At 42.7% G+C, this 12,983-nt stretch overlaps 2 protein-coding genes across 5 annotated transcripts in view; one reads left to right on the top strand and one right to left on the bottom strand.

Moving 5' to 3' along the window:
* Window positions 1–12,983, bottom strand: part of scamp4 (secretory carrier membrane protein 4) — a 103,545-nt gene that overhangs the window by 4,926 nt on the left and 85,636 nt on the right. For 2 of the 4 annotated variants that reach the window (XM_052074885.1, XM_052074887.1), the window contains exon 2: window positions 342–370. In XM_052074885.1, coding sequence (XP_051930845.1) covers window positions 342–348 — 7 coding nt within the window. In that variant the 5' untranslated portion in view covers window positions 349–370. Of the gene's footprint in view, window positions 1–341; window positions 371–969; window positions 1,127–12,983 lie in introns of those variants that run through there. The other 2 variants (XM_052074886.1, XM_052074884.1) reach the window with 2 other exon arrangements.
* chaf1a (chromatin assembly factor 1, subunit A (p150)) lies at window positions 2,859–12,866 on the top strand. The gene is made up of 16 exons (XM_052074752.1): window positions 2,859–3,154; window positions 4,815–4,859; window positions 5,268–5,896; window positions 6,615–6,659; window positions 6,779–7,023; window positions 7,098–7,179; window positions 7,869–7,937; window positions 8,008–8,225; window positions 8,680–8,848; window positions 8,967–9,047; window positions 9,818–9,916; window positions 9,997–10,246; window positions 10,324–10,477; window positions 10,809–11,121; window positions 11,197–11,278; window positions 12,245–12,866. The coding sequence occupies exons 1-16, from the start codon at window positions 3,091–3,093 to the stop codon at window positions 12,355–12,357; spliced, it is 2,658 nt and encodes an 885-aa protein (XP_051930712.1). The 5' UTR covers window positions 2,859–3,090; the 3' UTR covers window positions 12,358–12,866.

The raw sequence follows: 12,983 nt of genomic DNA, 5'->3' as shown, positions 1-12,983 counted from the left end.
CTGTGTAAATGTAGCTAGAAATTGCATTTGTACCAGTCAGTAATGAATATATACTGGCCAGGAACTGAGCAGAACTGTGTTTATTTACGGGTGTATTTACTGTACTGGGAGCTACATTATGGCCCCTTTCTTGCTATGTTACGTGTGGGAGCCCTAATCATCCCATGATAATATATAATTGCCCCTTATTTGATTACCATTTTCATGGCTCAGTTTGCAAAATTGAAAATTTTCACGGGCCACATCAAACTACACAGAGGGCTGTATCATGTCCTTGATCTTCGAGTTTGACACCTTTGCTCTTCGAGTTTGACACCTTTGCATTATAAATGCTGACAAACCTGTCATCTTGTAATCCTTCCGTCGCCCTAAAAAGATAAATACATGAAAAAAACAAGCAGTCATGCAGGAGGTACCATTCATTTCATCATTATCCATATTTTTTCCAGTTTGGTTTATTGAACATAAAACATATACAGTAATAATTTGACAGAAAATAAGGTAAATAAAATAGTAAAAATGAAATCAGTCTTCATTCAACACAGTTATTATGTTCAAGGGAGTAGGAAGAAGTAAAAAACGTATCTAGTCCTACGCCGTTATGTGTTTATATCTAATAAATCATTTTTATATCAATCCGAAAGAAAGAAAGTAAGAAGAAGTCTCCATTAAGGCTCACACTTTACCCTTAACCGTGATATTTTGATCACGGTTATTACAGCCTTGAACTAAAAAGGTTACCTAATTGATAACATTAGGTAACCAATCCATCTCTAAAAGAGACAGCATAAAAAGTCTAACGTACATAAACGGCTCAGAGAGTCGGTTTGGCTTCCTGTGTAACTTGTGAGAACCGTTAACCCCCAATTTATAGAAGTAAGTGTATTTGGGATGTTTTTTCTATAAAAACGAGGCGTACAATTCGGTTAAATATGACGAAATACGCATTATTAGCGAGAGAGCGTTTACCTTGTCACGTCGATATCTGAGGGGTGGTCGGCAAATCATTCCAGAGGCGCTTCCTCGACCCGCCCATTAAACTCACAACTGCGGCTGCGCGGGACTGAAGCGACTGTAGTTCCGAAACGGTTGCATTCAATGTGCTAAGGGGCGGGAAAAACAACAAGTCCTACAATGCAGGAAGAGCTAGTAAACAGGAAGCGCGTGACTTTTAACTCCAAAGCCGCCCACGCGATAAAACGTAAATGTGAAAAGGCTTTGTCCTTAAATGTGCGTGTTAAAATTGAAACAACGTTTTTAAATACTCTCCACTAAACAGAAAATGATATTACGGAGAATGACAAACACTAAATTGCGTACAGAGCTCGCTAGCGAGTGCATTTTATGTTACGGTCCATGGAAGTAAGACTTTCTAAAATCATTTGATTTCATGAGCAAATACAACGTGAATACGCAATGTTTGCATTTTAGTTTAGTGTACAGATGTTTCGGCGTCACTAGCTAAAACGTCACATATATGCGTCCAACCTTGATGACGTCACGTATTAATGTACCTCAGAAAATCGATGGCCTCGGAGAAGAAATAAATAACACGGATTAACAACACGTTATCTGTTTGTACTGTTGATTTTTTTTCATATGAAAGAGGAGAATTGGCCGTCGGTAAATGGAACCCTCGTCTCCCGCGTCCCAAACATTTTCAGTGGTACTGCAAAACAATTCCCGACACATTTTGACCGCTTTGTCGGATGTCGCTGAAAACACGGCCAGAGTTGCTGACACAGTCACAGTCCACAGTTGCCCATTGTTTTCAGAAAACGGTGAAACTCCCCGTCGTGGAATCGAACCTTAAAAATGGATGGATTTAGCTTCTTAATTCATATTCCACAAACAGAATATTAATTAGAATATTTGTTAAACTAGCGGGGGTGCATAGAACATATTGTAATACTGTATCTGTTTCTTGTATTTGGTGACATCATAGAGAGGGGACGAGCCAGTTTGGGGAAATATTGGCTCCGGCAGTACTCTGATTGTGGAGCGCATGGGTGTGAGTTGTGGCCAACAGCAACTCCGATAATGTGTGTTATTGCTCTTTTTGTTTATTAAAAACGACAGATTACATCAGCGACTGCGTGCATCCTTCTTTCTGCAATGAAGGGCGTTACAATATATAAAAGAAAATAAATAACATGACTCATCCTTTAAATTAAAAGGGAATTTTGTCACATTATAAACGTGCTCCTATATTTAATATATTAAAATAGGAAATGTGAAATGAAATTTCTGACCTTAAACCGTGAATTTCACTACATTATAACGTCATACAGAACGTTTTCCCTAGTGTGGCAGCAATATCATTCCTTTGGTCCTTTTTCTCTTGTTTCAATGTTATTTCTCAGCTTTGTTATTTTAGCTGCTGTCGCCACAAAAAGGTTCAATGTTACAAACCATCTTCACCGACTAGGAGGCACAATTATGAGGCACACTATTTTGTTCCTTCGAGCCATCTGGTAATTGAGACGTGCCATAAAATTTTCCGAATTACGACTTTTAGGGTTCGGTGAACCCCGCTCGCCAAACTTGGTGGCCAATCAGAAGGCACAATGCAAGAGTCTGGACGACATATAGTCGGAAACCTTAGTTTTAATGTGCATGACATCTCCGTAATCCGGATTAGTAATTATTCACACAAAGATGCAGCAGTATACTTTTAGAAACTAATTTATAATATTTGACGTTGATTGATGGAAACAGTAGTAACATAAATTTCCATCTCAATCATTGACCAACAGTGCACTGTTTTTCAAGACGCGCGTATGGGTAATACAAAACAAACGCTCAAGTTTACACTCGATGCCTTGCGTCTGACCAATCAGATGTAGTTTCTGACGCTAGCAATATACTCCCGCCAATTCCAAGGAGGAGCGCGAGGCAGGCAGCGGGCAAGTCGCGGAGGTACTGTGCTGGAGACGAAAGTTATGCTAGTCCAGTGGACACAAATTAGTGATACATGTCGGTTATTTAGTGACAGAGGGTAAAATTCCCCCTTTGACCGGGGCTGTTTACGTGCCGGCACACCGACACTTCATCCAACGGAGAGCCCCCCCCCAGCTTAGTGGTTCAAGGATGTTGACGGCGGAGGCACCATCAGCCGAGGGGCACTTGGCAGCTTCCACTCCCCGTAAACGAGGTATGCTAATGTCACTAGCTTGTTGAAGTGTATCAGAAAATACATACATGTGTAAATGTCATTTTGTTATTGACGGGGTGCGTTTTCATGCTATTGGGTGGCACACAACGTGTTTGAAACTTAGAAATATGTCTACTTGCTTGGCAGTTTTTCCTAATGTTGCTTTGGCCTCGCGTAAATGCTACTTTTTCGTCGCCTGTAAGCGGTTAAGTTGTCGTTCAGACTTGTCAGTTAAACTCTTACGTGAAGTGAAACTCTACGAAACACATCTCTGTCCAACTGTCCGGGCTCAGTTCACTTCACCGTCTACACCGGGCCTCAGCCATCCCGACACCGACCGCCATTACCCCACAGGCCCCTCGCCGTTCGAAGGTGCTCAAGTACAGGATCCAGCTGGAGCCGCCGCTGTCTGATTAGCTTTTTTGGGCTAGCTTTGCTAAACTAACAGAATCCAGATTTAATTCGCCTACCCAAACTGCTACATTCCGGCATAGACAAACACTCGGAAGTGTTTGTCTGGGACTTATTTTCCGGGAAATGTAATTCCTATTTATGGTTTTCCTCACGGCCACGCAGGCTTTTTTTTTTTTTTTGCCTCGAAGCGTCACTGGTGTGTAGTTCTATTGCTGTTATTACACCAGTGGGTGGCGGGAGACCAAACCATTTGGAGCTAATTATTCATGTAAACGTAAGTGACGTGTATTGCAACACCTGTCATGAAAAGTTCAAAACTGTGAAACTTCTCTCTTCGTGGGAGTTTGACCAAGTCCTGGAGCATATAACCACTTACCATGTTTATTATTGCCTATATTAATGTTGAATACACTGTACATACCTCTTACCGTCTTAACCAAACCCTTAAACAGTATTTGAACTTATATTTACATTGATACTATTACAATGATAATAAATGGCTGGCATATTTTTATTAAAAAAAACATGCAAGGATTATGACATGTAATTTTTTTTGTTGCATTTTATCGTGTAAAAGTCCCAATTATTAATTTCTTAGAAGTCCCACAGCACACTGAGCAGTTGGCAACTCAGGTCGCACACCAGGCAATTTACCCTCACACGTAGACCACCTTGTCATGAGCTTGTTACACGTTTCACTCCAGAAATGTTGAATGTTGATGAATTTGTTAGTTCAAGCTGTTTTTCATTTTTCATATGTCAGTGCAGGCAAAGTCACTTGACAACTCCTTGCGTTGCTGGTGTTAGTGAGCCCAACCGTTCCCAAAGTATATCCCCAAACACTTTATCATTTCAAACTCATTTTCATCTAATTAAAGGTCTTTCAGCTACACAAATGGTATACACCAACAATCCCCACACATCAGGTGAAAAGTACAATTGTTTTATTCACAAGGACAATTTTTGTTTTGTTCTTCAGAACATTTTGCGCGTGGATCAATTCATGAATAGGTATAGGTTGAGCGTAATGTTTGAACCAACAATCAGGTTTGGCAAAATTATTAGTCCTGTAAAAGGCTTCAAATTATCATGGTGAGGTATCAGTACTCTGCAGTGTCCGTGATTTTTAGCGTTTTGACAGAAAATTAACTGATTAGAAAACTGAATGTTGTGATCATGATCAATTCCAGTTCATTGTTGCATGTTTTCTAATGTCCAGCTTTTTTGTTTGTTTTGTTTGTTTCAGGTATGGATTGTAAACCAAATAACGCCAACAAGAAACTTGTCCAAGGTAAATATGGACAAATATGCCTCTTGCATGCATAGATTTTGACTTGACTTTCTTAGGTAGACCTTCCTAATCTGATGAGCAGTCAGGGGTGTACAGAATTCAGTTGAATCGAGAGTAGGCCCTAAATTCCGATTATTTATATAAGTCTTTCAAATGGCTACCCAAACATTTTGGACATTCATAGTTCTGAACAACTTGCTCACAGACACCATTTCCGACATTTCACTTATAAGAGATTCACTTGGTTGTTTATTTTACACTTGAGAGAGCAGCCACCCCAAAAATCTCTGTACTCAAGCAATTTAAAACTTTTGTTTCATAACACGTCCTCTTTAATTATTCCCAACGATACTGAGCATATTTATAACGGCCATTTTCACTAACTATACTTGGTTTTTCTGCATGCAGCTTGCCTCCCTTTCAAGCGCCTGAACCAGGAACCAAATGAAAACAAGCCATCACCGAAGCGCCCCCGTGCACGTGTTTGCCCTGAATCGGGAGTCTCTGACAGGGAGAATGACAGCGAGTCCTCTCTGCTCACCTTGCTCAGTCGACCACCCTTGGTCAATGGTCGCGGGCCCCTCGATTGCTTCCTCAGCAAAAGGCGCACTTCAACCTCAGATGAGAACGTTATAGATCTGACCGACGATGGGCCATCTCCGATCAAGTGTCAAGATCCTTTCCACACCCCTGGCCGCACGTTAAAAGACAGACGATACAGTGACACAAGCTTGTCATGTGGGAACTCCAGGTGCATGGATCGCGGTGCTGACTCGCACACGTCAGATTGCACAGAAATCCCAGAAAATAAAGATGACGAGGTGGTGGTGGCTGAGGTGGTACAGGTGGATGGGATCTTACCGCTTGATACGACACAGGAGACCGACAGCGAGCCAGATGAGCAGAATGTGTCGGGGAATGTGTCCAGTGTTGGCAACAAGTCAACGCAATCAAATTTGTCGGGCAGTTCCATTCATGAGAGCTCGCCAGAGAGGACTAAAATGGATGAGCACACGCCCGCCACCACGCCTACGACAGTACGTGCTCGCATGACCACGTGCCTTTCACATCATGTCCTACAAAGGTTCTTGTTCTGTAATGAGCAGCTCACAATATTGAAAATGGAATGATCATTGTAGACGGCTGCTAATTTAACATCCGTACTACACGTGTACGGAGGAGCTGCATTGTCTTTAAAACACCAGGCAAACAGAATCAAAGGAATACAATGTACAGTAGAATTAAAGAAAAATGATAAACATGCAAACTACACAGTGTAAAATAAATTAAGATCTGACCAGCCACGGCATTTTTACAACAAATCCAACCTCAGAGAAACAATTGAACATTGGGTGGATCACGACACCATATTTTATACATTTTGAGTATGTATTATCACGATGGCCGATAACTAAATATAGCTCTGCTGTGAGAACGTCTTCCTATGCGTGAACCGCAGCAAAAGGTCTTGCATAATTTTATTGCAGTAACAATTATAACGCAGATATACAATTGACTGTTGAGTTGTGAGAACATGAAAGGCTCAGTTGGTCCCTCTTTTTAAGGGATGTCTCAATATTTCCCTCAATTGGTGTTTGCATCGAAAATCATTTCAGATTTGCAATTCCTGTGATGATCTGTGACTTGACTGGTCAGTAGCATAAAAAATAAAATGATCTATCATCTGATTATTGACGATAGAGGTAAAATTGACACCTTGCGGTCAAATTAAATTAACTATTTTTTCCCTCCTAGGAGCTAACAACCACTCCTAAAATCCCTAAAAGACGCTCTTTAAAGGTGAGACTTCATGGGTTGTGTCCTTTCTTAAAATTATTTGACACTCATGACACTTTGGTATGACCTAAAATTATTTCTGGAAAGAAAAATCCACCTTCCTGTTTGGTCCCCTTTTCAAGAGCCTTCAAGAGCAAGAAGAGAGGCTACGCCTACGCCAGGAGAAGGCGCGGCAAAAGGAAGAGGCCAAGGCGGCCAAGGAGAAAAAGAGGGAAGAGAGCCGCAAGCTTAAAGAGGAGCGGGAAAAGGAAAAGCGAGAGAAGAGGGAAAAAGATGAGCGAGAGAAGCGGGAGAAAAAGGAGAAGGAGGAGCGGGAAAAGGCAGAGAAGCAAAAAGCAAAGGAAGAGCAGCGCAAATCCAAGCTGGAGTGAGTCACGTCGTTGCAAAGTTTCAGCGTCCTATTGTGTTCACTGCTCCGTGTTAAGCACCTTTCTCTCACAGGGCCAAGCTTGAGGAGAAACGTAAGAAAGAAGAAGAGAAGCGGATAAAGGAAGAAGAGAAGCGGGTGAAAGAAGAGAAAGATGTGAGTTCATGGCAAAAGCTCAGGGCTCAAGATTTTTTCCTTTGCTGCCCTAGTACAAACGGACTCCTGGAAAAAAGTCCACTCTAAACAAAAGCCTCACACAACGGCCACGTGCATCACGCTATGCCATTGAAATATAGTCATGGGTTTGACCATCGTCTGATTGCTCATGGTCCAGGTCGTTTTTAACTTTATTGAATACTCAACATGAGCGGCTACTCACTCATGTGGGTAAACACGTGGGATCGCCGCATTGCGGAGGACATTTTAAATACCAAGAGTAGAGTTCAGAAAGTTGTCCGCCTTGCAGAATTACACTGAAAGGGACATTGTTAAGGAAAAAAAAAACGTTATTTGTCCCACAATGGAGAAATTTGCAAGACAAAAACATTGGCCACATTGTTAATTATTTTATGCATTGCAGCACATACAACAGTTTCGGCGTCAACATTTTTATGTATTAATTAATTATTATTAATTTTTTTTGAAAGAAAATTGCTGCCTGTATTTTTCGGAAATAGTGACTGCTAAAATGATTTACAATCTGGTCATAGTCATTTATTTGGATCATACTTCCACCAAACTGCGACTTTAATCAAAAGTATTGATGCTTGAACTGTCTCAAATTTTAGGAGCAAAATGGCAAATTTACGGTCATTTATTATCAATTTGGTGTGCTTTATTTTTAGCGTCTCAAAGCAGAGAAAGCGGAGATCACAAGGTTTTTCCAGAAACCCAAAATCCAGCAGGCTCCAAAGGTGAGTTGAGCTCCATGTGACTAAGTAACCTGTGTTAAAACAGACCCCTTCAATCCGCTTCGCGTGTCAGACTCTCGCAGTGGCTTGTGGGAAGTTTGCGCCGTTCGAGATCAAGGACAACATGTGCATGGCGCCGTTGTGCCGGGTACAGTGCGAGGAGTCTACCCTGGAGGAACTGGACCGTTGTTTGTCACGCCCCAGTAACTGCCCGTGTTCACTCAAGGACTGGATCGGCCAGAAACCTCGATGCTCCGGTGCCACCAGACCCACAGTGATGAACCCTGATAGGTGAGATACACCATTGGTGCTTGAAATAATGGAATTTTACTGTTGTCCTCAGGGTTTGAAAAATGATTATTTAGAAACATTTCAAAGCAAATAACTCTGGGAAGCAATAGTTTCTTGGTGCACGGAAGAGTAGAACCTACCCACTGTATATGCGTGGAAAGCAAAGTCAAGTGTAACAAGCAAGTAAATCTGCCCATTTGTGAAAACGTTTTATGGAGTGAACCATTAATTTTGCCAGATTGCAATGTAACAGTGCAGCCTGATTTCATTTAAGATCTAAAAATAGGGTGATAATTGACTTCTCATACGTGATCTTTGGTGTGTTTTCACAAAGGTATGCCAGGATATTAAGATGTCTGCACACATTTTTAAATTGTGAACACATGTACAGCATCTCTCTTCTCAAAATGAAAAGCATTGAACACAAACGGTTTGGTGTTTGTGTTCTTCTCAGTGATTGTATAGCCATGGATGGGCCCAAAGCAGAAGGTGTACCCGATCGCAAACTGTACGGGCCTATGAAACTGCTGCTGTTTCATGAGAACCACCGTCCAGCCTACTGGGGCACTTGGAGGAAGACGAGTTTGCACATCTCACCGCGCTGCCCCCTTCGAAAAGACATTGTAAGACCGCATGCTACTTTCAAGTGCCATGACAGAGCAAGCGAGTCAAATGTTTTTTCACGTTGTGGCAATTGCTTGAGTGTGAGTCATGGTCCCCCCCCCCCCCCCCCAATGACAGGATTTGTTGGACTATGAGGTGGACAGTGATGAAGAATGGGAGGAAGAGGAACCCGGGGAGTCCCTCTCACACAGTGAAGGGGTGAGTTTGGTTTCGGGCTGGACAATAATTATCGCGATAAATACTGATATTTATCGCGATAGACACATTATCAATGTCAATATAAAATTTGATTTGTCCCACAATCGGCACAAAAGCTTGTTTTGAGCACAGCCAATTCACTGACTGCTCGTTTGCCGATAGCACCGACACGAAGATGGAGCAGCTCCAACGAAGAAGTGTGCATGGGGCGTATGCTTGCCGAGCCAAAGTGTGGCTTAACTGTGTTCAAATAAGTCGCCTCAGTGCAGCTCTTGGAATAAGATTGAATTGTTTAAGCTAACGCCTCTAGATGGTTACAAGGAGTAGAAGTCCATGAGCTCACCATCTTTCATGTGCTTGCTCCATTGCTCAGCATTGCCATGAGGTCAGTCTGCCCTAGTTTAAGATTAAGATATCCTTTACTTGTCCCACACTGGGGAAATTTACAGCCTATAGCAGCAAGAATGGCTTAGAAATGAGTTGATCCCAGACGACGCTGGCCAGGCCGTGTGGCTAATTTAGCAGTACACATACACTACATCTTCTCTTTCACCTGAAGAGTCAGTTGAGTGTTGCAACCAAAACGGCTGCTGGTGAGATGATGTAAGGCAGCCTGCCAAGTTGCAAAGCTCAGTTTCCGCCCCCCAGTTGTCATGTTGTCAAGGTAACAAAATCTGGAAACGGTCTTAAATTGTGAAGGGCATATGCCTACCTTTTAAATTGTCAAAGGCTTGGATATGTTAAGTTTAAAGTGTTTACACCCCTTTCAGGAGGATGAGGACGAGGGAGGGGAGGACGATGACGACAATGACGGGTTCTTCGTTCCTCATGGCTATCTTTCGGAGGATGAGGGGGCACTCGAGGAAGCGGTATGCCGGTCGACAACAGCCATTTATTTTTTGTCGGGTTCTTTTAAGCAGAGTGTCCTAAACGCCATGCTCCTCTTTAGGATGGCGGTGACCTGGAAAGGCAGAAACTGCAGCAGAGGCTGAAAGCCAGGGAGTGGGAAGAACTGATGTCGACTAAGAACAAGATGAAAGTGTTGCAGCCGGTAGTGAGGGGCTGCCTCTGGGAGGGTGACGGGCCAGTCTCAGATCTTCTGCAGTCATATGCTGCGTGCCTCATCGAACCATTACCTAAGGCTGACATGAGCCCCAGCCCAGAGGAGCAGACGGAGAAGTGCACCAGAGAAGCACAGTGTAAGTGTGAGATGTATTCTTTCTTTCTTTTTAAAATAACTCTTTGCCCTATCCTTGATCAACTTTTTCCTCTGCAGTGCTTGGTCAGCTGCTGCCACTGCTTCACGGCAACCTGAACAGCAGCAAAGTGATCATCACGGAATTTCAGGAATTTTACCGGCGGAAAACGACATCCTCCACACCACCACCTCAACTCTCCAGCCCGGAGAGCTCGGCCTATGTGCCCACTCGGTAAGGCCATCGCCTCTTTCTGCGTCGAAGCTGTCAACGGTAGATTAGACATTTGTCCACCAGGGCCTTTTCACTGAACCCAGCCAAGGTAGCATATTGCCCTCAAACAGAACAATTACAGCCTTAATCTGATAATCGGTTTGCACCGTCGTCTGTTGTAACACATGTAGTGCTGGTTTAGTCATAATTTTGACATGGAAAAAGCCATGGATGGTGATATATGACTGCATCAGTTGTGATATATGCGATAGTATTAGTACATCCGTTTCAGCCTTGGTGGAGGTCTGGACTCTAAGACGATTGACGTTTACGATTCCCATTTTCTCCTCAGAAAACACTTGAAGCATTTAATCCAGAACAATGCAGTTTATGAGAAGCGCTCCACCTACCGACGCTGCTGCTGGTACGCACATGCGGATGTCCTGTCCCGCTTTGGCCTGGAGGCTCTCCCGGTGCCCGGCCAGTGGTCCTACTTGACCAGCGGTGCGCGGGAGGAGTCCCGCGAGGAGGCAGCCACGGGCTCAGAGGGCAACTCTCCCTCCACGCCGCAGATTCCTTCCGCCACGTCGGCGGCCTCTAAGAGGAAAAACACCGGCAGCATGTCCATCACTAAATTCATGAAGCGATATAACGACAGGGAACAGGTAACCAATGTTATACATACATTTAAGAAAACGAAAACACTTTTCGCTCATATTGTCTTTCTTAACGTCTGTCAGACAGAAGAAATGGAGGCTGACGGTTTTCAAGCGGACACCGAGGAGGATGACGACGAGTGCATCATCGTCTCCATGCAAACTGGTGAGCAAAAAAAAAAAACCCCAACAAAGTTTGCTGTTGCATTATGAAGGAACGGTCCTATCCTGCCACTCAATAAATGTTTCACAAAATTAGTTTTCTGTCAACAACTAATTCATCTCTTGTACCAAACACGTACCCTCTCTCCATCCCTATTGCATGGACTACATGAACTCATTCACTGCCAATGATGGCTATACAGGTACAAAAAAAAATCTCATTTTGACTAGGCTGCCAGCCCAATAAAAATTGATCTTTGACGACTACATCAATGTCAGTGAATGAGTAAATCACTTGTGTTTGGTGGCATTTACATTGTCAAAACTGCTGCAAAAAGTAAAACACCACAAATAACAAATACCACTGCCATTTAATTTTTTTTAATAGTTGTGAACAGTTGCTAAATTTGTTCACTTACAAAAATAATTACCTCTCTAATTGTTGTGGTAGTAGAATATCATTCAAAATATGTAGTAACATAGTAATTAAGTTGTACAATGTACGTTTTGAATTACACAAGTTGATCCACAAGCATAACATAACTTTGTACTAGTTTTGAGATGTTTCTTGTAATATTGGGTGAAACAGCCTGCGTAGGGCCCGGAACAGAGAGGTTGATGCGCTCAATATAGCAGAGCGACCATGTGTTTGCGTCAACACTAATGGAAGATCTCTACATAATGTCAAATCATCCTTTAATACTAGGCAGGGACCTCATTAGCACCATATGGTAGGATTCTACGTAATGCTTATGTGCTGCTGTTTTGGTTAGCCACAGAGTTCAAAGTGGCCCAGTCGGGTCTCTCTTGCATGTAAACTGGTAGGATTAATATATGTCGATTTAATTACCCTTCCAAGAGTTTAAGTTTCATATGGTTGTTTGAATTATTCTTATTATTTATTACAATGATCAACTATTGGTTTTGGTCACCCTATCCAAACGTGCACCTTGTCCATTGTGCTCTGTAGGCACAGCCAGCGAAAAATCCTCCACCGAAGGAAGCAGCATCATGGAAGACACCCCGTCCAATATGGCCGCTCTCCCAGTGGCCAGCGCTGCTCCAACCCTTGCCACAGCCTAAGTAGAAGGCGGGGCGTTTCTCGTCTTCCTTTGCTCTGGCCTTCTTTGTCCTCAATTCACTCCCCATGGGTGTGGCGAGGGAGATGAAGTGTTGCATTCTGCTCATGTTGGCATTGACCTACCGCCAAGTGCCAGGAAGCTACCTTCAAAGGTGTCTCGGGCATGGTGTTTTGGGTTTGGTGTGTTTTCGGACAGTTATGGCGCATCCCTTGTGACAAGAAGTGTCCAAAATACAAAAACAAAACAGCATTATTTACGTTTTACAAAATTCGGTTCCAATGTTATTGTAAATAGGCTACCAGAGGTTGAAGTCAGATTAAAGGTTACTCCTTTTCTTTACTGTTGTGCCATTTACCCCGATTATTTTCTAACCCTCACAGCTCACTGGAATAGCTGCTAGAGTTGTACAGTTTGATCCAGCGGAGAAATGTTTTATATAAATATGCATTGTTTTGCAAGCATACTTGAACAAGGAAAAAACATCATTAAACCAAGAATGAAATGGCTGCATTATGTTTTCATGGACCAACATTTAAACTTCTCACACACGTACAGCAAATTATACACAAAACACAAATTACCAGAAGGGTTGGAGCTGTTACTCAGCCAGACCAGATCCATCATACA

The sequence above is a fragment of the Hippocampus zosterae genome, chromosome 8 (assembly GCF_025434085.1).
Source record: "Hippocampus zosterae strain Florida chromosome 8, ASM2543408v3, whole genome shotgun sequence".
NCBI classification, from domain to species: domain Eukaryota; kingdom Metazoa; phylum Chordata; class Actinopteri; order Syngnathiformes; family Syngnathidae; genus Hippocampus; species Hippocampus zosterae.
Note: the sequence above shows the minus strand (reverse complement) of the source record. Positions and strands in the feature narration are given on the sequence as shown.

Bases quoted from the DNA above. Each gene is read 5' to 3' on its own strand.
- chaf1a (XM_052074752.1), top strand. From the start codon at position 3,091: ATGTTGACGGCGGAGGCACCATCAGCCGAGGGGCACTTGGCAGCTTCC. The intron at 8,849-8,966 runs GTAAGACCGCAT...CCCCAATGACAG, and splicing joins GCCCCCTTCGAAAAGACATT to GATTTGTTGGACTATGAGGT. The intron at 10,478-10,808 runs GTAAGGCCATCG...TTTTCTCCTCAG, and splicing joins TCGGCCTATGTGCCCACTCG to AAAACACTTGAAGCATTTAA.